Raw genomic sequence first — 21,380 nt, 5'->3', positions numbered from 1 at the left:
TTTTGCTTTATTGTGCGATCGCTGCCAATGCAGCAACTATACTTATCTTTGCTCTTTATTCCTTCTTTCTTAACTCTTCCATCCGTTTTTTGATGCGCTACTAGTCCAACATGCTTGCAGCTCGAAACATGGTTCCAGAGCTAAAATTCTAAGCATGTTTAGCAGATAGCTGCTTCATTTTAAACGAATTTTCTAAGGTTTTTTGTTTTTTGAATGGTTTTCTGTGGGGAATGAGTGAAACATGGTGAAACATGATGAATCATGATGGATATCTCAAAAACTATAAAGGCTGCAAGACTGAAACTTGGTGAACAGCTTGCCCATACTTCTGTGCTTCACATACTGAAACAAGGTAGCGCTAACGCCACCACATGGTGAGAAATGAGCTAACAAATATTGCAAAATGTTTAGGCTGATATCTCGGCAACCATGGGGCTGAAGAGATTGATATAGGCCACGCCCATTTGCAAAACATTTTTCCACCATTTTGAATTTTTTGCTAGACATACTTTTGACTCCCTCTCCTACATCTTTCGTCCAAGATTCACAGCAGCAGCAGCAGATGCAGCAATCACACAGATTTTCTGCAGGAAATGCATATGATCTAGTTAATCATATCATTGGTTGGTTCTTAATCCCCGACTCACCACATCTTCACACTTGTTAGTGTAGTTGACCAACCTCTAATTGTAAAAAGATAATAATTATAAGGGGAGGAAGGAAAAAACATGTGTCTTTAATACAGAGAGCATTTACTTAAATAAAAATGAAAATTTTTCATGCATCGAGACATGTATGAAACATGGATACCTTTATACGAACACCCATATAAACACACTCATACTAATTTTATCCATTATATCAGGATGAATTACACCTTTTAAAATAAATTCTGGTCTCACAGAAACTTCTGTAATACATTCTTTCCACTTTTAACACCAATCCCATATGGTCTAAACATTTTATGTTACAAAAATATCAGGGTGAAATTTATATAAAGTTCTTCACAGTTACCTACAGGTTAACTCTCAAGCAATCACATGATGAATTATATATATATGCAGAACAGGAACAGGAAATCAGACAAGAATTTACTCTATATCTGAACTATTGATGAATCTTTTTTTTTTTTTTAAATCTTACATTTTACTCAATCATGTTCTTTTTCAAAACCATCTACTTTTAATTTCTATCCTTAATTGTGTTTGTATGAAACAATTAACATCTCCAGTAGCAATTTATAATATAAAAATCGATAAATAGGGATGAAATTTAAAAAAATTGGCTAAAGTGGAAACAAAGAACAACAAAAAACACTTTCCTTGAGCAGGGAAGACATTCTGTTGCTGCTAGATGAGGTACGTTGAAGAAATCATGAGCAAGATTTTACTACCATATTGAAAAGTGCAGACATTGAAGATGCATGGAAAGAGACTACAAACAAAATAAATTCCAGCTTTATTCTTGTTGTTTGCAACCACGATAAATGCCAAAAAAACGTTATGTAACCTCCTATTAAATCTTCAAATTAAATGCCAATAATAGATATTGTTAGGTAATAGTCATAGTAATAATGAGTTTGTGAGTAAGAGTAAAAGTCAAGGATTTTTACTTTTATCTTCGAGTTAAGTCCAAAATTTCACTTGAGGATTTGTTGTTTTAACTTTCTGAACTGTTAAAACAATTATGTTGTTTCTTGCTTTTACTATTCTCATCACTGTCTCCGTCCACCCACACTCGGAGCCGGCAGCAGAACAGAACAGCTCACTGAGTTGTCGAAACATTTTTGTGAGACATGTTGGAAATCACCGAGCGAAGCAGACTTCTGTTCATCTCAGATTCTGTTTCTGTTCCCCTCTCCTCCAGACATGAATTATCGGAGTACGTCGCCACACCTCTGTTCAAAAAGCAGCCACCCCAGCAGTGGGTTACCATGGTGACGCAGCACATGCAGCAAGTACAAGCCCTGAATCCGCACCAGGCCAGAGCACAGTTTCTGGGTGAGATATCTGTTCACATTAAGAGGAAGCCCTGCAGGTTAAAAAAAAAAAAAAACCAGAGTGATTTTGAATGAACTCTGCATGTGTATCAACTGTACCTTCTGTACCTTGAGTGGACAATATGGATAGAATGGGGAAAAAAATAACAAAATCCGATCAAACAAACAAAGAATTTGACAACACACAACATTACTCTCTCAGCAATTGGATTAGCTGTTTCCATGAAATCTAGCAGGTTTCCCCTAAACTCTATAAAATTCATCATGGGTTTTTCTTAAATTATACATATTTTTCTCATAAGGAACACGGGATAACAACTCATTAAACCACATCGGGGAGGCATCACCATCTTTCCAAAATAGTGTGATAGATTTACTGGCTGCCGCTATCACTATTTTTAGAGACGTTTTGATATTATTGGTAAGGGACAACCAGAGATATTAAAGGGAAAGTTACCGAGGTATAGGCCTATAGCAAGATCTCTGAGAGGTGACAAGTTTATATTGTCTCATGGTATATATTATCGGATGAATTAAACAAAACATAACTAAAAAAAAAGCTATATACAGGTATACCACTTGTGTCCACAGACACTCTGTGTAAATGATGCTCTCCTAGTACACAAACCATTGTTTTACATACAGAAACCTAATAATTTTTCACTCTTATTAAATTCTGTGTCTGGGTGTGTGCAGGCCTGGTCAGTGCATTCCCCATGTTTGGCTCCTCGTTCTTCTACATCCATAGCAGCAGTTCCACCACCTTCTATGCCCCATGCATTGTTGCCATCAATCAACTTGGTCTCCACTTCCTGCACAAAACTACACATGTAAGGAGCCCCACACACACACACAAAACAACACACACACACGCTCACGATCGACAGGCACCGATATGACTCAGCTCATTGTGACTGAAACATGAGCCCAGAAGGAGAGTCACAGACGGTAGTGTGTTCTAATGTTTGGACTCTGTGGTGCAGGAGCCGATGGCTGTGGTCCCCCTGGTGGAAGCGCAGTCCAGCCGCACCCAGAGGCCCACTGCCGGAAACTGTTACCCGTATGTAGACCTCACCCTGGGGGACATGAACACACAACGGGTCATTCAGCTGCAGCTTGAGCAGGTATTACGCAAACAACACAGACAAGGACACACTGCAGAGGCCACACATAATCATTTTCAGTGGAGTGTGGTGTGTCAGTCTCTGTGCTGATGCCGGTTGTGTTTGTCCACAGGGCCTGGAGTTGTGTCGAGTCATCGCCATGCAGGTGGAAAACATGATGTCGGTGCGGGAGAAGAGGCTCACCCTGCCACCCAGCGAAATCACCATGTTATAACACATGCTCATGCTTAATTGTATGCACACAATTGTATAAAATTACACACACATACAGTACACGTAGATGAAACCTGTAAAAATAGCCTACCTCTTCTTGCCTTCAGGTGTTTGTTATACGTAGCTCACACACAGACGCTAATATAATATGTGAATGCATAGGTGTAATTGATTATTGTACTGCATGTACTGAACAAAGTGAAGCCTAGAAGCAGTGAATGTCGATACTGATTAATGTTTCTTTTCAGGTTGACACCTTGATAATTGCACTTACTACTGTAAGTTTAATTTATTTCACATTAAATATGTTTTATCTGTGTAGAAGCTGTTAATGAACCGTGAGGAAGCTTCACAGGCCTGTGCCTTGTCATTACAAAGTTTTATAACTGATATGTTTTTTATTTTTTTTATTACTGCTGTTGACTGTAAAACTTGATGTTAGTGTAAAACATTGTTTTGTTCAACCAATGTTAATGTATCAACTTGCTTATTTTGTATAAAATATTTTATCAAAATAAACTAATCAATTTTAAAGAGAGAGATATGAGCACTTTGCTCATTTATTAAAATGATGAAACTGATTAAAAAAAACCTTTTAATTATTGATTAATCTGTAGATTATTTTCTTGATAAATCGATTAATTCTTTGTTATGTTACACGTCGGAAAATAATTTCAAACAGGCTTAAAAATAGCATCATTTCTATTTTATGACCACAAATTTTGAAGTACTTGTACTTCATTTGAGTATTTATGCTACTTTATACTTATTCTCCACTACAGTTTAGAGGTAAATACTGTACTTTTTTCTCCAATACATTTATTTAGTAACTTTAGTTACTTTGTAGACTTGGATTAATAATACAAAGTATACTAAACAAATAAACTGCGCTATATTATTATAGGTTAAGACAAGACTTTAATGGTCTCTACATGTAAATTCACACGCTATCCAGTAGTATATTAAGTAATTAAATTTAGCCCCAAGTTTACAAGATTCAGCATTAAATGTTATACAATAGTACATTAATAATTATAACCCAATAATATAATAAACATTATGCTGCAATTCTGAGTACTTTTACTTTTGGTACTTTTAGTATATTTTGATGCTAAAATTTTTTTACATTTACTTAAACACAATTTTGAATGCATTACTTTTACCTCTAACAAAATATTTCTAAGCTGCAGTATTGCAGCTTTTACTACGGTAAAAGATCTGAGCACTTCTTCCACCAATGCGCACAGCATAGAGTCTCGGATATGAATATGTCATTCGGTGTAGACACCACAGAGCTTCAAGTTAAGAGTTGCAACAAGATGATACGGAACATGTATGACAATACAGCCAAACAGTGTGGAATAAGAGGATTTCTCCAACCTTAAGGGTGCATTATTTATGAGAAAAAAGGTGGAAAACTAAGGAGCTAAAGGGATCCAGTAGTGAATTTGTGCATTTCGATTCTTATTATATATATATATATATATATATATATATATATATATAATTCTGGAAGCTTCATTTGCATTTTTTAATGTTATAAAATATGTATAAGTATTTGCACAATTTACTCTCCCCTAGAGGTATAAAGTATGGAAATAAAGTTTCTCATTGCTTATTATTGTTGTTGTGATTTAATAGGGCATAAGCACAAGCAAATAAAACGCATTGGCATTGTGAACTTTATGGAGGTAAATAAAAGCTTAGCGGCACAAAATTAGCAGTAGTCTCACATGTCCCCTCAAGGCTCCCAAACTGGGGCTTTCGCTTCCTCCTATGGACGTCCAGAGCGCACGAGAGACCCGCCCCGAATATGGCAGGTCACCACTGAACATGCGCGCGGCTCTGGCAGGTTACACGAGTTTATTTTCAGCGTTTTTCTGGGAGACGGTCCGTGATGGTGTGAACCGATCGTGGTCAAAGCCCTGTGTCTGTATAACAATGTTTTCTCTGGACTCATAGAACCCGAGTGGAAACCGAGCGGGGCACCGAGGTTTGGCATTCAGCGGTGACATGTGAAATGTTGCTGCGTGGATCGTCGGTATTTCCAGGCGGCGACGGACAGACCAAGCCAGGGTAGTGTAGCTAGCTAGCAGCTCGGCTAGCTATCGTTAGCCTCTCCGCCGGCTGAGCGTGTTGTAGTTTCGACGCACTGTTTATCGCAGCTCTTGTTTGTTTGTAATTGCCCGGTAGTATCATCTCCGGCTTGCTAAGTTTCACACCGGGCTGCCGTTTAAGTGCACACACGGAGCCGCGGAACAACTTAGCTAATGTTAGCTACTGTTGAGCGCTGTACACAGCTGTGAGTGAGAGTGAGCGGTCCCTCGAGCTAACGATATCCGTCATCAAAAACCCATTTTGACACCCAGTCCGTTCATATTAACCACACTCACTTTAACCGGTGCTGAAATGCATTGCTAATACGTGCTATCTGTTAGCTAGGAGCTCACGTCGCACTTCACCAGTCATATTGTTTTGGCTGACATGGCAGCCAGCGGATACTCTGACCTGAGGGAGAAGCTGAAATCCATGACTCCACACAGAGACGAGTACAAAAATAAATACGCGGACGGGACGAGTAACGGCAGCGGGAAAGGTCGAAAGCGCAAGTACCGGGAGTCCGACGACGATGAATGCGAGCACAGCGATGACAGCGCCGAGCTCCGGGAGCAGGAGGCCCGCCGGGTGAGGAGCAGCATCCTGCAGAAGAGCATCTTCACGCCGGAGGAGTGCGCCCTCATCGAGGAAAAGATTGACGAGGTGGTCGCCAAAGGAGAGGCTGGACTTTACCGTGAGCATACTGTGGACAGGGCACCCCTCCGTAACAAGTACTTCTTCGGAGAGGGGTACACGTATGGAGCCCAGCTGGAGAAGCGTGGGCCAGGCCAGGAGAGGCTGTACCGCAAAGGAGAGGTGGATGAGATCCCGAGCTGGGTGCACGAGCTGGTGATCAAGCGGCTGGTGTCCAATGGGGTGATCCCGGAGGGATTTGTCAACAGTGCAGTCATCAATGATTATCAGCCAGGTGGCTGCATAGTTTCGCATGTCGATCCTCTGCACATCTTTGCGCGGCCCATCGTCTCAGTGTCTTTCTTCAGTGACAGCGCGCTCTGCTTCGGCTGCCGCTTCCAGTTCAAACCGATCCGGGTGTCGGAGCCAGTGTTTGTCCTGCCTGTGAGGAGAGGCAGCGTCACAGTACTCAGGTGATTTTTTTTTTTCCTTTTTTTTTTTTTTTCTTTTTCTTTTTTTTGACTGTTTTTTCTGTCACGCATTGATTGAATTGCTGTTTGTTCTGTAGCTGCTTAGGCCTGAAGTTGTTGTCACTAAGGGCTTTCTTTATTTCTCAGTGGCTACGCTGCAGATGATATCACCCACTGCATTCGGCCCCAAGACATCAAGGAACGGCGCGCCGTCATCATCCTCAGAAAGTGAGTCAAGCATACCATAATCCTCTAAAATTTGGTTATGTTTTATGAAATTTTGCTCTGACCCATGTGTTTTTATTGTGCTTTCTCCTCCGTTTGCCAGGACCAGACCTGACGCTCCTCGACTGGACTCTGACAGCCCTTTAAGCTCGTCCCCTGCAGAGAGACCCGCTCCTCTGAAAGCCAAACGCTCTCATCGCAAAGCAGACCCTGATGCTGCTCACAGGTATACACCCCCACATAGAGACACCCCGGAGGTCTTCATGGGTCCGATAGAAACATAACCATAGAAAACCTACTTGATGTGCATAAGATTAAGTTAAAAGAGAGAGATCCGATCCGGAGAGGATCCGAGGACAGTCAGACCCAGTCTGTAATAGACCTGAAGATAATTAGGCTTGATCCAAAATGTGTTCACCATTGACAAATAGCAATCGAGCAAATAGAGAGAGGACACCAAGACTGGCAGCAGTATGATAAGCCACTAATTAATGATCATCAAAAAAAAAAAAAAAGAGTAGCATTACTTGCTGGTGCACTTCTTATGTCACACACTCTCCAAAAACACATTTTCTCCATTGATGGTTATGAAACATCACTTGATCACAGCTGAGTCCACTTGGTTCCACATTTGGTATTTGTCGTATTGATATATAGATCTGAAACCCGCAGAAGTAGAATGGGACACTCTCTGGACCCCATTAACCTTAACATAATTTGGATCCAGTGAGTCGGGTGTTGGTTGCCAGTTGGTTACTCTGATCCAGGTCTTTATACCACAGATCATGGTCCAGTGTGGCTTTGTCTTAAAACTTGGAAATTTCAGTCACAGATCCGTTCATGAAATCTTTTTTTTAGGAAGCATGTTGAAAATATGAACTCACTGGATGGTAGTAAAAATCTTAGCAACCTTCAAGCTGGAAAAAAAAATGACATCATGCAGCTGTAGAGTAACAAAAAAAACATGTGTAGCAGCGCTCTTTTCTTTTTTCCAAATTACCACTACTGAGTTAGTCCATGTAAAATCAACAAATGTGACACTGAATAAATGTTGCTACTCAGACTAATGGACTTGAACTTAGAGCTAGTGGCCATGACAACAACAAAAATGCAACTTTTCAACTACTAAAATAACAGAAGCAACAACAATTATTCACACACAAATTTTCTAGAACAAATGATTTGTCAGCTTAAAGAATTTCAAAATGTTATATATGTATATCACAACTCTCCTTCATACTGCTTTTCATATCATGGCTCTTAAACAGTGATTTATTCCAGGAGAGAAAAGTGTCTTCCATTAAAGTCTGTACAAACAAAAATCAAAGATGGCGCAGGACACTTTTAATTTTTACGTGGTTGTATTCTGCTGCATTTTGTCATTGTTCAGGGCTAGAAAATCAGGAACTCAGTAGATACATGAAGACCTCAAAGACGCATTAGTGTAAAGATAATGGCTGCAAAGTAATGAAGCAGCGTACAAGTAGTCGACGTGTGATAAATGACGATCCAAATCTGACGCGATGTCTCCCTCTCCTCCCCTTCCACCAGGCCGAGGGTTCTGGAGATGGATAAAGAGGAGAACAGACATCCCTCACTCTCCCGTCAGCGACGTCACAGCGGCAGCTCAGAGAACTACTGGAGGCGTGGTCAAGACTACGACAAACACCGGGAGAGTTCAGGACGCAAAGTCAAAATGAGACGTCACTGAACACTTCTCACTCACACACGTACACCTAGAAATATACCTGTTCTTTTATGTCTTTCGGTATTGTAACATTCTTTGATCAGACATAATTTTCTTGCTCCAGTTTTAGTCTGGCACGAGGAGCACAGTCATCATGTCGTCTGCATTTTGATTTGAGTCTGGATCAGTTTGAGTGTATATTTGTTTCTGGCAGACGAAGCTGGCGTCTCTGCTACACATTATAGAACCTCGAGTTACTTACTACAGTTAGGCTCTGTTGTTAAACTGTTACCTTAAATTAAATCTTTTTTTGTTTCTATGTTCATAGATACTTCAAAATGGCATGTATTTTTTGTAACCAAGATGTACAGACCTTAAGAGCTAAAAGGAAGATGTACTTATGGACTTGTACAAAAGAGAACCTGAGCTGTAATCTAACTTGTTATAATGTACAATACGTTTGTATAGTCTTTGATTGGGGGAACTTTTATGCAGAATGATATTTTTTTTTTTCTTCCTTTCCTTTTTTTTGCACCTACATTTCTGACCCATACTTTTACTGTGCCATCCCAGGTCTTTGCTGTTTGTTCACTTCAGCCTTTCTGTCGCAGTTTAAGTTGCAGCAAGTGGCAGATGTCCAATCATGCTTACCCGTGTTATGATTTGATTCAGCCACGTGGCTCCTCTTGGTGAAGGTCACAATATGGTGTATCAACAAAACTGATGCTTTATGGAGTGATGAAATACTCAGGCCTTGTTTTACACTCTTGTTTCAGCCTAAAGTTGCTTAACCTTTTATAGTGACAGACGCCATGTTATTGCTGTTCTCTATTAAATCTGATTTTTTCCTCATTCAACTTGGGTGCTGTTTGGGTCAGTCAGAACTTAATTTGAGAAAAACCAAACCTATTATGTCTTGTTTAACTTGGGTCTAAACACTTGGTTACGAAGAAACTCAATTTCCAGATGTATTTGTCCTTGTGGTTTGCTGTGTAAACACAGATAAATTTGTTTCCTGCTCCCTGTCAGCTGAATTTGGCAGAGGTACTATTTAGCTGACTGCTAGGTTAGTCTGCAGTTACACATGAACAAAAATAACCTTGGTTCAGAGGAAAAAAGACTTTCTAAAAGTAGAATGAGTGGTGACCATGGTTTTCTGAAGCTCTGCCACAGTTGTGAATTTGAAAGTGTTACCAAAAGTTAAAAGTAATATTCTGCAAGAGGGAAATACTAGAGCTCTTCTGACAGTGAAAGGGACACTGACTTTGTGGCCAGTGGTGGCACATGAGGTGGTTTAATGGGTTTCAGTGGCCACATTTTTGATTAACGCGGTGCTGGCTGATTGGAATAAAGCTGAAATTGTCTCCACAGAGTTGAATCGCCATTCATTAAAGCACGGTTACCCCTCTACCAAGCTGGCTGTTGAAGGATCAGGTATAGGGACAACACAGTGTTTCTTCTGTTGCCAGGGTCTACATTTATTCTCAGGTTACATTCTGTAACCTGTTTTAAAAGGTCAAGCAGTGCCAGGTATGTTTCTTTTTTTCATGATTACAAAATAATTTCCCTTTAAAACAAGTGACTTTTTTGTTCCAAGTTTGTCTAAAAAGTCTGTGTCCAGCTGACCACAACTCAAGAACGGATACAGTAGCAACAAATACAGTATATAATGTATATAATCCCTGGCACGTTCCAGGTTTTTCTGTCCGGTATTGGGTCCCCTGGATCTCTAAATCAATGACATATTTCACAAATGGCCTCAGCTCAGACCCACTCCACTGAGTGAAAAAGCTTGGTTTATAACCTCAACGGAGGCTCACTGAAAAAAGTCTAAATGTTTTCTTATTATCGTAGACTACTTTGAGCAGTTTACTGCCAAGCTTGCAGCACAGCAGTGACAGGTTTTTAATCCAAATGGAAATCTAGGAGTTTCTAGCTGGGGCACAGTTCTTTTATTGATGAATTCATATTAAGTGCGGTAAATTCCACCAATAAACTTTTGGGATATTTTTGATTATATAAAATCAAAAATATATATGAATTGATTTGGCTTTAGCTATAGAACTATTGTAACGCCTTGGGTCCTGACAATGAAGGAAGAAAAATTATAGAAAAATTGGCAATTTAATTGGCAGCATGTTTGGAAAGGGGCTCCTGTGGTAGCAGTTCATAGTTTATTCTTGAGCTTGGAATCAGTAGTTTAAACACACACACACACACACACACACACACACACACACACACAAAACCTCAACACAAGATCTATTAGTATCTTTTGTTGACCCTTTTTGTAGTGGGATTATTGGTAACACTTTATTTTAGGGGTCTGTACATTCCAATGTACTTCTAGTAATCTCCTAAAATGCTTCCTGGAGAGAACCATATAATTTGGTATAATTATAGGTAAAATTGAGAGTGATCAGTTGGCACATTTCCAGTTATTTTAAATGCTAAGCTAGCACAACCTTGAGGTTTTTATTCAGAAGATAGCGGGTGGGCTAGGTGTGCAACAAACAAACATACAATTCAGCACATATGAGGAATGGAGTTTCCGATAATAAATGAATGGCTATTATGTAGTCACTGGGTTTAAATGGAGAATTTCTTTATTTCTCTTTGGATTCAATAATAAACTCAACACTACAGTGTCAGAACTTTGTCTCTGTTCTGTTATTAGTACCAAACTACATGGTTATTTCCAGTAAATTTTAAAGAAATTATCGAGGGGGGAATAAAATAAAGATTGTTGTCTTAGTTCCTGGGGTAATTGCTGGGGGCGCTACTGCACTTTAGGGTTGAGTGCCAACTGCAATTAAAAAGAAGAAGAGGAAGAAGAGGAAGACCGCAGCTGTTAGCTAGCTGGTCGAGCTATATTTAGCCTATGGCGTTGAGCGACAGATAGTACACTTTTTTTTGATAAAAAGGGATCGAAACACGTATTTTAACAAACGCTAATGGTTTGGGGTCAGACTGTTGTATTTCTCCCCGCACTGAGTGGTAAGTATAATCAACAGGAGAGTGAAGAGATAGTTTTCATTGACTGCTAATGTTGCTAACTAACTACCTGACTAGCTTCAGTAACTGACGTTAGCTGCTCGAAGGAGTTGGCAGCCGTTCATCTGTTTGCTGCTGCTGCACCTCATGCTTAAGATACCTTACAATAAATTGGCCATGTCGGTTAGCTGGATGCACATCTGTCGCGTTATGTTACTAACTGTAATGTTAGTTTATCTTTGGCGTTAGATCTTCAGTCTGTATGGAAACACTGGAGAGGAGGCGTTACCATCACAAGAAAAATGATCAGCAGGTGAATGCTAAAGATATATCTGTGAAGCCGAACATGTCAGCAGTCCAGCCAGGAGGATGTCACGATTTTATATCGCAAGACAAGTTTAAAAACTCCTTTGTTTTGGGTCCCAGAGGGAAAAGTCAGAATACTCTTTTTCTGCGTTTCTAAGGTAACAACTCGCCGTTGTCCGCGTTGCCGCCACCTTTGGTCAGTTCAGTGTAGGGCTGCAACAAACGATTATTTTCATTATCGATTCATCAGTCGATTATTCTTCCGATTTAATTAAAAATTGTGAAACAACAACCGTGAAAGCATCACAGAGCCCAAGGTGATGTCTTCACAATTCTTTTTTTTTGTTCAAATAAAAGTCCAAAACCCAAAGATAAATTTGGTTAACAGTGATTTATGATGATGAAAAGCAGCAAAGTTGCTCATTTGACAAAATGAAAACAGTTTTTTACGATTTTTGCTTGAAAAATGTATGAAACCACTAACCGATCATCAAATTAGTTGCCTATTACCATTGTCGATTGACTAATCAATTAATCAACTAATCCTTTCAGCTCTGGTGCAGTATGCCACAAACACAAGAGAAAACAGTCCATTATTTATATGATTTCTTTTGTTACTGTCCCATGTAGAGAGGCTGGCTGTCCCCTCATTGACAGTAACAACCTGGTGGTGTATGATGCTGCTAATGCTATAAATTTGTCACTGCTTCACTGAAATATTTGTTATATTTTAAGCTCATATTGCACAATAAATCCCATTTTGTAACTGCTGGTCTGATAAGGCACAATTGCGCAGGTTGGAATCAACAAACAGCATATTGGTCAACAGCAGTATTGATTGACTGATCTATACGTTTATCAGTTGCTCCATCTGTTTGCATGTACAATCAGCTCAACCAGTGTTGGGTAACATCTGTCAACAAGTGGTGCCCTTTGCCTTTTCCCTGAATGTAATGTAACAAAAATTGAACCGAAAAGTGAACTCTGCTCTGATGTTCAACGTGCCTTGACGAAGAAAGTTCTTATATATATGATCCGGCCAGTGTGACTCAGGCATGTATTGGGTCTATAAATAAAACATGTCTCCATTCTTGGGACCCTGTACCTCTGGCAAGGAGAGAGGGCAGGCACTCTGTTGAAATTGCTTGGAGAGATGTTCTGTGGCTATTTCTGGGTCTCAGGTGCTGGGAGCTAAATATGATAAGCACAGCGCACATGTTCGCTTTCGTGCAAAATAAAAGAACCGGTATCACACATCCTACGCGCATACTGTATGTGTCTGCTCCAGAAATTGGAATGCTTAAAGAATCGCTTCACAGTCTTTAAATCAGACCAAATTAAAATGTTGTTTCCCATCATTAATTAACCTTACAGATGGATTTAGTTTTGAGAAACGTACTTCACTGCTGCAGTTTCATACTGCCCGTCATAACAGCCCATTTAATCACACGAGCAGCTGTAAAATTAGGGCTTTTTCCGGATAGATGTTTTGATATGGCCCTGAAAGTAGATCAAGGGTATAATTAATAACATTAACGATGGATGAATTCCATTTGGTTTAATGCTAAATGAGACACACTTGAAGAGAGTCATCATTAATGTTATTAATTACACCTGTAACTTTCCCGCCATGACATCGGAATATCTGCTGTGAAAGAGACCTCTTCACACTCAATGCTTTCAACATGAACAGTTTTCTTTTTTGGACACAGAGGCAGTCAAGAGAAACAAGCCAACATCATGGTATCCAACCCTCTATTTATAACTGGAACGCATTTCTATTCATCCTGTGAGCTTCTTGTTTTTAAAAACAATATTTATCATTGTTGTTAAAGGCTTAAAATATAACCCCAAATTCACTGTGTTTAATGCCATTGAGAGACTGCAGCAGAGTGGGAAGTTTCCCAAAACTAAAGCTGTCAACAAAGTCATGAATGATAGGAAGATTGTACTCATTATTGAGTCAAGTTCAGTTATATCACCCAATATTACAAATCTTAAATTGCCTCAAGAGGCTTAACAATTAAATAGCGTTTTTTAATCCATGAAAGAAAAATCCTCCTCAGGACTGTTTTGAAACTACACTTACAAGCTACTTAAAAGCATTCAATCTGTTTCCAGGAAAGGCCTGACGCTCCCATATTAAAAACAAAGCTGTTTGGTTTCCCAATAATTCAGTAACAAGTCATAACCATGTTTGTTTAATTAATGCAGTTTAACATCCAAGTAATTTCTGACAAACTCTGCGGTTCTTTAACTGAAAAAGATGGTGTTGTAAGGAAGATTAAAACATGTTTAGTTATCTTGACTAATCCTCTGTGGCTTCCCACTGGTGCAAATGACAACTACAGACATACAGATGGGGGGAAAAAATTAAAGGAAAAAGCTAAGTAAAATGTCCCTGTAAGGTGTTCGGCTATCAAGGGAATTCTGAAAAGCTTCAGTGGTCAATGTTATAGTTTCTGCAAGTGGACTGCTGCATAACATATCGCTCCAAAATCTGTACGTAGGTGTTCAGTTGGGTTTGGAGCTTGTGAAAGTGAAGGCCATAACAAATAATTCACATCATTTTCACACTAATCAAACCATTCAATGACACCCTAACCCTCTAGTTTGTCACCTGTCTGTACATATTAAATATGATGCTGCTAGAAAAATTGTAGTCGGTATTATTATTTTTTTTTAATTGAATTTTAATTGGAATGAAAATACCATATTATGCTAGTTCCTTCATAACAGTCATGCAGAACTGCAGTTTTCTACCATGATTTCTAGGATAAAGTATTCTGCAAGTAGAGTTCATTTCCCTCTACCCGACTGTCATGTCTTGTGTCACTTTCTGCTTCCCCCAATTTATGCATTCTCTCTTCCCAAGGCTAACCGCAAAAAAGGAAGCAATGAACTTCCAGGGTAGTCGGAGGCGAGGAGAGGATGGCATTGCTATGGTGATTGACTTCCTGCTGTCTAATGCCCGGCTGGTTCTGGGAGTCGGTGGGGCTGCCATACTAGGAATTGCTACACTGGCAGTGAAACGGGTGAGTCTGTTTGAGCTTGTTAGTACCACATTTGTGACTCATTCATATGCATTCTCCTTGTGAATACGGAAAATTCATCTGTATTTTAGAGACATTAATTACTGCAAGAATTCTGACTCGGAAGAAAAAGTTCCTGTACATTTTTCTTTATTTTAATTTGTCATCATCATTGTGTGTGCTTCTTCTTATCTATAGATATTTTTTCCTTTTTATAGGTAATCATTCAACATAATTACTTATGTTTTTTCTTACCTATGAGAGGGAGAAATACATTATTCACAGCCTCCACCCAGTTACACTCCAGTCCTGCACACTTGCAGAGCAGCCATCCCACACTAAACATCTATAGCGGCCAATATGTAAAGTCCCATGTTTAAGATTTTAGTGTCTTTGTTCATCGTTTGTGATGTGAGAACCTCAGATTTCCGCACTGAATCAAAGAAACAAAGTGTCTGTCCTGGTCATAGTATAGTAATAAGATCAAAGTGCACTATGGAGAGGTCTCTCCCGTGTGGCTCCTGACAGCACTGTCAGCTGAATAATCAGTAATTCTGCACAGCAGTAGAAGACATGGTCCTAGCTTGTGGTTTAAAAGAAGTTAAGAAAACTTTGCAAGCATTCATCACCGCAGCCGAGGACATCGGAGACAACCAGTGGACAACAGGCAAATAATCAACTGTATTTTGTCTTGTAGACATAAATGGAAATTTACTGCTCCCTATGGACTACAGAAAATCTGTCTTAAAAAGATTTTGAAAATGGTGAGCAGTAATGTAAAATATGTAATTCGTAGTCAGTGGACTAAAACATGCAAAAACTCCCCAGTCTGAAGTTCCTTGAGGCTGAGATTTATCTTTCTGCATCTTAAACCTGAATTTGTTTGGCTGCAGGTTAAGACAGTGTACTGTAGTCTATATTTGGGCAGTGCATTATCAGACATGCAGAGCATGCATGGCTGCTTGACTTTGACGACGACTGCCTGTGTTTAGTTGATAGAGCGCGCGGGCCGTGCAGCCGACGATGAAAAGGTGGAGCAGAAGATGGCTGAGAGCTGGGAGGAGTTGAGTTTGGTCTCAGCCTCCCCCACACTGCTCAAGAAGGGTATAGAGGGAGTGGTGATGAAACATGTTGCCAAGGCAGCCAGACAGCAGAAAGGTATCAACTACACCTCAGCAACCCAAAGTGTTCAGAGAAATGACCCACAAAAAATATCACAAATACATAAAATTTTTCTCTTATATTCTAATCATCATTGGATCCCTCTATTACTTGACAGCTGTTTTAACCCCTCTCTCAATCAGCTGACCTATGCCAGCAGCCTCAGATGTCCTCTCTGGAGGTGTCTAAACCTGAGTCAAAGTCCAAGAGGCTCCAGCTGTGCGTCCTCAGTTTGCAGGTACACGCCGACGTTTCAGCTCCAAGTGCTTGGAGAGACAGATTATGCATTCAGTCTTAACAGCTGCTGTAAGAGTTCTGTTCAGTGTTGGCTCATTTCATTTATGCATGGGTAACATGTTTTCTTAAGCGCAGTGCTTAGGGGATATGCATTGTTATTCACTGGTTAGGCTCCACGGAGCCCCAAGATCCCTGAACAATCAAAATATTACGTGAGCTTGTGCACTGGCTGTATCGCAGAAGTCAAACAAGCATGAAACAGCTTTGTGTTAGTGTGCAGAACATCCACATAAGCAAAAAGGTTGTGGATTGTTCTGCAGTAGCTACATGAAATACGTTGTTCAGTAACTGGTAGTACAGAGGGTAAATGCATGACTGGACATAAGAGGGTATTTGAAACTGTGCCTTCAGAGAAGGCTTAGGCAAATTTAATCTTTTATGAACAGTTGAACATCTTAATTTTCTATTCTGCATCTCTGGAACTCTGCTTTCGCAGTGAATACTGGGTAGAGTAGGACCAGTTGAAACAAAGCAGAAAATTATTTATTTTTTGGCCAAAACTTGTAACGTCAGTGCTTCTGTAAAGACAAGTAAATGTTCAGGATTGGCCCAACATCCACAGTAGAATCAGCGGTACATCTCTCTGTGGCAGAGTACATTGTTTCGGATCCTTCTTAGGTCCACTCGTTTTGGCCTTGGGTGGGGCTTTAATAGAACCGTTTAAACAGTAATTTTGGTGTCAGCAGCTGACTCCCTCCAGTCATGTAAAAACCACCAACCTCCTCCCAAACTCAGAGAAAGTACGACCACACTTGTTTTATGATCAATTACTCACCTTGTAAATTCTTCTTTGACTGCAGTATAGACGCAGCTTTGTTTCTCTGCTGTTTACCGGTCTTTCTCCTTGGGGCAACTTAACTGGCCGAACACTGTCCCGTCACTTTCTCTCAAGCCTGCGTAAAGGCACAAAATTACTCTGAATACGTTTTTACTCAAGAGACAGCTGTGTGTATTCCCAGTGGAAGTGTAAAATCTTTAAAACTGTTTGGTTCTCCTCAAGTTTAGACTTGTTCTTTTAGCAACACAGTTTTTGTGCCTCTCTGAATGAGGCACATACATGGATGTAGTACAGTACATGTCTACTATTCATGCTCTGTATCATTGGAAAACTGTATGAACTGTGTGTAGGAGCGTCTGCAGAACTACTACCACACGAGGGCAGCACTAGCTCCACATGAGGTCCAGAGGGCTCAGTCTCTGGCTCTGGACATCTGCACTGAGATCAAGGGCTTTCTGCACAACCGTCACCCCGACATGCCACTGGGAGAAATGAACCTTGGAGGTTCTCTACTGGATGACCTGCAGGTAGAAACGCATTCACATTGCATACACATTGTTTAAAAAATAAACAATGTGGCTTTGCACCTCAGTGATGTTCTTCAACAAGATGTAAGAGGAATGTCACTCGAGTTGATTTTTTTTCTGTGTGTGTGTTTAGGTGGTCAGTGCGGACCATGCGTGTCTGCTGGTGCCTCTACAGCTGGAGGATTCTCTGTGGCGTCTCATCCCGGGAGAAGAAACACTGCTCACACACCCGTTGCACTGGATGGTCCGACGAGTCAATCTGGAATATTTTCCCAGAGGACGGAGCTACTGGGACAGGTGATCATACACAGATAAGAAAGGTGCAGGCAGGCGACCTGCACTTTTAGATGCTTGTAAGTGGAGCTTAAACAAACAGTTGTTATTTCAATTAATTGTATAGTCTATGAAACATCAAAAAATACCCTCAACAAGTTGTCTTGTTTTTTTTGGCCAAAAGTCCAGAAACCCAAAAATGTTAATTTTATAATCATATATGACAAAGAAAATCAGGACATCCTCTTATTTGAGAGGCTGGTATCAAAAGATTTTTGTAATTTTTTCACTATTTTTGCTTTTGATTTCTGTCAACTGATGAATCATTTCAGCTCAAACTACATTTACACTTACATTATGGACAGTAACGGACAACGTTGAATCAAAATTGATATTTGTAAAATAAGAGGTGACAGTGATGAAACCACAAAGACTTCATTGAACTCTGCAGCTTACTGATTTAGTTTTAGATCATCATCGAGCAACAGAATTCAATGAATTCAAGCAATGTGTAAAGAGTAAAGGTTGATACTACCTATGCAAGCCTTTTACAACAGCCTTTGACATTATATTGAAGTACCCATAATAGATTTTATATTTTGAGGTTTCAGGGAATCCCGGCCATAGGTATGCAACAGGAACTTAATTGGAAAATAAAGCCATTCTCTAAAAGCAGTCTCTCCTTGTGTCTTGTAGGTACCTTGTGGGTGGTTACCTGTCCGCAGAAGCTGTTGTGAACATGTTTAGTAAAGCTGTCATGGAAACTATAAACTGGCTATCAATCAGCAGCACTATGGACTGTCTCGTCAGACCTGTACTGGGAGGACCAGAACTTAGACTGGAGATTCGGTGTGTGTGTCTGCTTGAATATTGCTCTGTTGTTTTCAGTGTTGAAAATGAGCTGCAACTGGTTTTCATGAGTTAACATGACAGCTGTTGTGGCTTTTTGCACTATATAATATTGAAGTGAATTTTAGCATTGACACCTGTTTCCTCATATAAAGTTCACATGCTCTAGGGTTGAAAAGTTATCAGTTCTAATTCAGTAATAAAAGTGGCTAGGTTTCACTGCTGACCCAATGTATTTGGAACAAACAAAACTTCTGTCCATACAACAACATTCCCACTGTGTTTAATGAAAAAACATCTAAAGCCACATTAAGTGACAGGCCTTTGAATGCCATTCATATACAGGATGCTAAAAGAAAGTCTTGCTGAAACTAAGACTGGACAGTATGATCAAAAACAATATCATGATATTAATAAGAATATTCTTCCACTACTGATATGTCAAAAAATGGCAAATGTATGCAAAAATCCCATAAAAATGTAAATTTATTTAATAATAGTATGTGTATCATCAAAAAAAAAACTCCTCACTTGTGTAGATTAGAAACTTTACATTAAAACTTTACATTGAACCCATTAATTTTGACAAAAGAAAACATCCCAATGATCATATCCTCACAATATGATTCCACTGAAATTCAATAAACAATTAAGTATCACACAGCCAAAGTTTAAAATCCATATGATGTTTTTGTCTGTTAAACTTGATGTGCTTGTCCTTTCTAATGAACTTTTCTGTTTTACTCCTTCAGGCCTGGAAATGAAAACGAAGGCGCAGAGAGCAGTGATCCACCCCTGTTCATCTCCATGTTGCCTCTGCTGAGGCAGGGGGACGTGGTCCTGACCGCCCAGCCCGAGCTGACCTCTCCCTGGGTCAATGCCTGGCACCTGTCGCTCTACCCGTGGGAAACTCAGCGTCTGGCCCAGCTCGACGCCGCTGACGACGGACACCGCAGACACGCACTTAAAATCCTGAAGGCGGTGTGCAGACTGAACCCCGCCCTGCGACCGCTCGAAGCCGCGCCGCTGGCCAATCTCATACTGCATCTCAGTGACAGTGAGAGCGACTGGTCCGAGATCAGCCTGGATGTGAGATTCCAGCAGTGTATCACGGAGCTGATTGGCTACCTCGAGCAAGGGGCGTTACACAGTTACTTCAAACCAGCTGTCAATCTGCTGAGTGGCTTGTCAGAGGACCAGGTGGACCAGATGGGCTTCATGCTCTACTGCGCAGTGTCAGAGCCTGAAATACTGCTCATATAACTCTCTGCACACACAGCACTTTACTTCTCAAGCTCTGACACACACAAATCCAAGGAGTAATCTTTTATCATCCGTGATGTTTGGTTAAAGGCAAAGATGAATTCTTCACACTGCCAACTCTCCTCGTTTAGCTTCTCCATCCTGCACCGATGAAAGGGAAAAGTTTACGGTTACAGTGACAAAATGGCAGGCACCATGGACTGATGTCTGCGCCGGAGGAGGAGGAGGAGGAGGAGAAGAAGGAGGAGGAGAAGAAGCTACGAGGAGGCTGCAGATGTGAAAATGATAATCAAACTAAACAAATCGCCCAGAGGAAAAGGAGACGTGCCAAGGACAGGAGCCGAGGAAGTGTTAACCAAATGTTTGAAATGAGGCTTTGGGATATACGTGATCATAACTCCCGACGCACACAGCTGAGTCTGCATTTAAGGTTGTGTGATCATCATTTTTCAGAGGGAGTCAGAGATGGTCAACATGGCCACATAGGGTTCAGTATAGGCATTAACAGCAGGGTGAGTACAGTTTATTGCTTCAGTTATCCTCTAGTTGATTGAGTGTGCTCTGCATCATTTTCCTAAATCTCCTTCAGTATATTCTTACTATGCAGAAAAATAATGACCTGCTGAAGCCCACCAGGTTTTGCTGCACTTATTAAACTATTCAGCGTATCTGAGTTGGGCTTATTTAACTTCAAAGCGTGTATATTTTATCATACTGACGGTTGAAGTGTGCAGTATTTTTGTCTTGTATAGTGTTCAGTCTCTTGCCAATCCTATTTGGGTAAAGTAACCCTTTAAATTATGGTTAAAGTTGCCTAATAATTTTATGCAGTTGCTTTTAAATACAGTATGAATGCGGGCATTTCTTCAGTTTTCTTTTGCTGGGTGTAAGAGAAGTGGGTTTTTTCTGTGATTGAACAGTGAAACTACAAATAAAAATTAAATTAAATTAAAAATTAGATTCTCACTCAGTTGCTCCAACTTTTTTTTTTTCTTCTTTCCCTTACGTTGTAGTGTTTAAGTCCCTGAAATTACCCGGGGAGAGCCATACAACTACAGTTACAATAGAAAATCTTTCAACTTTTTGCAACTATTAGGGAAACATTGATCATAACGGTGAAATCATGTCATGTGACTTTCATTTGTATAATAGAGCCGGCGGGTAATTTTACTACCATCAGCTGATAGTACCCATTCATTTCTGCTTTTTAGGCTAACATGTGACGCAGTGACTTAGACTTACTAAAAAAAAAATACAGACGTCCCCATGTGAACAGTGAAAGAGCTAGTGGTCGTTGTCCTCATTCCTCGTGTTCAAGCCGGCAGAGAGCGTCTGCTCTTCATGCGTCCTCCGCGGCCGAGGGGTGGCGGTCGGTGGCCGCCGGAGGCCCTGCTTTTCGCGGGCGGCTGGTTCTACCGCCAGGCGGTGCCGCAGAGCTCAGAGCACAGGTGC

The 21,380-nt window shown here is 40.4% G+C and overlaps 3 protein-coding genes across 4 annotated transcripts in view; all 3 read left to right on the top strand.

Annotated features, from left to right (window-relative positions):
• The window catches only part of myo15ab (myosin XVAb), a 44,696-nt gene extending 40,827 nt beyond the window's left edge, over positions 1–3,869 (top strand). Inside the window, exons 71-74 of the mRNA XM_040144977.1 lie at positions 1,867–2,000; positions 2,696–2,829; positions 2,983–3,123; positions 3,236–3,869. Of these exons, the coding sequence (XP_040000911.1) occupies positions 1,867–2,000; positions 2,696–2,829; positions 2,983–3,123; positions 3,236–3,337 (511 nt within the window). The 3' untranslated portion in view covers positions 3,338–3,869. The remainder of the gene's footprint in view (positions 1–1,866; positions 2,001–2,695; positions 2,830–2,982; positions 3,124–3,235) is intronic.
• Positions 3,870–5,120: 1,251 nt separating this feature from the next.
• alkbh5 (alkB homolog 5, RNA demethylase) lies at positions 5,121–9,473 on the top strand. Its single transcript, XM_040147320.1, has 4 exons — positions 5,121–6,539; positions 6,684–6,764; positions 6,865–6,987; positions 8,313–9,473. The coding sequence occupies exons 1-4, from the start codon at positions 5,821–5,823 to the stop codon at positions 8,470–8,472; spliced, it is 1,083 nt and encodes a 360-aa protein (XP_040003254.1). The 5' UTR covers positions 5,121–5,820; the 3' UTR covers positions 8,473–9,473.
• A 1,762-nt stretch (positions 9,474–11,235) lies between these two features.
• Positions 11,236–20,911, top strand: mief2 (mitochondrial elongation factor 2). Of its 2 annotated transcripts, XM_040147281.1 has the most exons (9): positions 11,236–11,445; positions 11,692–11,755; positions 14,624–14,783; positions 15,773–15,938; positions 16,085–16,179; positions 17,367–17,543; positions 17,677–17,840; positions 18,513–18,665; positions 19,418–20,911. In XM_040147281.1, the coding sequence occupies exons 1-9, from the start codon at positions 11,403–11,405 to the stop codon at positions 19,926–19,928; spliced, it is 1,533 nt and encodes a 510-aa protein (XP_040003215.1). In that variant the 5' UTR covers positions 11,236–11,402; the 3' UTR covers positions 19,929–20,911. The 2 variants fall into 2 exon arrangements, with proteins under 2 accessions (XP_040003215.1, XP_040003216.1); XM_040147282.1 differs by lacking the exon at positions 11,692–11,755 and having other exon boundaries at positions 19,418–20,908.
• The last annotated feature ends 469 nt before the right edge of the window (positions 20,912–21,380 follow it).

This window comes from Xiphias gladius, chromosome 15 (genome assembly GCF_016859285.1).
Source record: "Xiphias gladius isolate SHS-SW01 ecotype Sanya breed wild chromosome 15, ASM1685928v1, whole genome shotgun sequence".
Classification (NCBI taxonomy): domain Eukaryota; kingdom Metazoa; phylum Chordata; class Actinopteri; order Istiophoriformes; family Xiphiidae; genus Xiphias; species Xiphias gladius.
The sequence above is the reverse complement of the archived record's forward strand: the minus strand, read 5'-3'. Positions and strand labels throughout refer to the sequence as shown.

Bases quoted from the DNA above. Each gene is read 5' to 3' on its own strand.
- alkbh5 (XM_040147320.1), top strand. From the start codon at position 5,821: ATGGCAGCCAGCGGATACTCTGACCTGAGGGAGAAGCTGAAATCCATG. The intron at 6,765-6,864 runs GTGAGTCAAGCA...TCCGTTTGCCAG, and splicing joins GCCGTCATCATCCTCAGAAA to GACCAGACCTGACGCTCCTC. The intron at 6,988-8,312 runs GTATACACCCCC...CCCTTCCACCAG, and splicing joins GACCCTGATGCTGCTCACAG to GCCGAGGGTTCTGGAGATGG.
- mief2 (XM_040147281.1), top strand. From the start codon at position 11,403: ATGGTTTGGGGTCAGACTGTTGTATTTCTCCCCGCACTGAGTG. The intron at 15,939-16,084 runs GTATCAACTACA...TCTCTCAATCAG, and splicing joins GGCAGCCAGACAGCAGAAAG to CTGACCTATGCCAGCAGCCT. The intron at 17,841-18,512 runs GTGATCATACAC...TGTGTCTTGTAG, and splicing joins GGACGGAGCTACTGGGACAG to GTACCTTGTGGGTGGTTACC.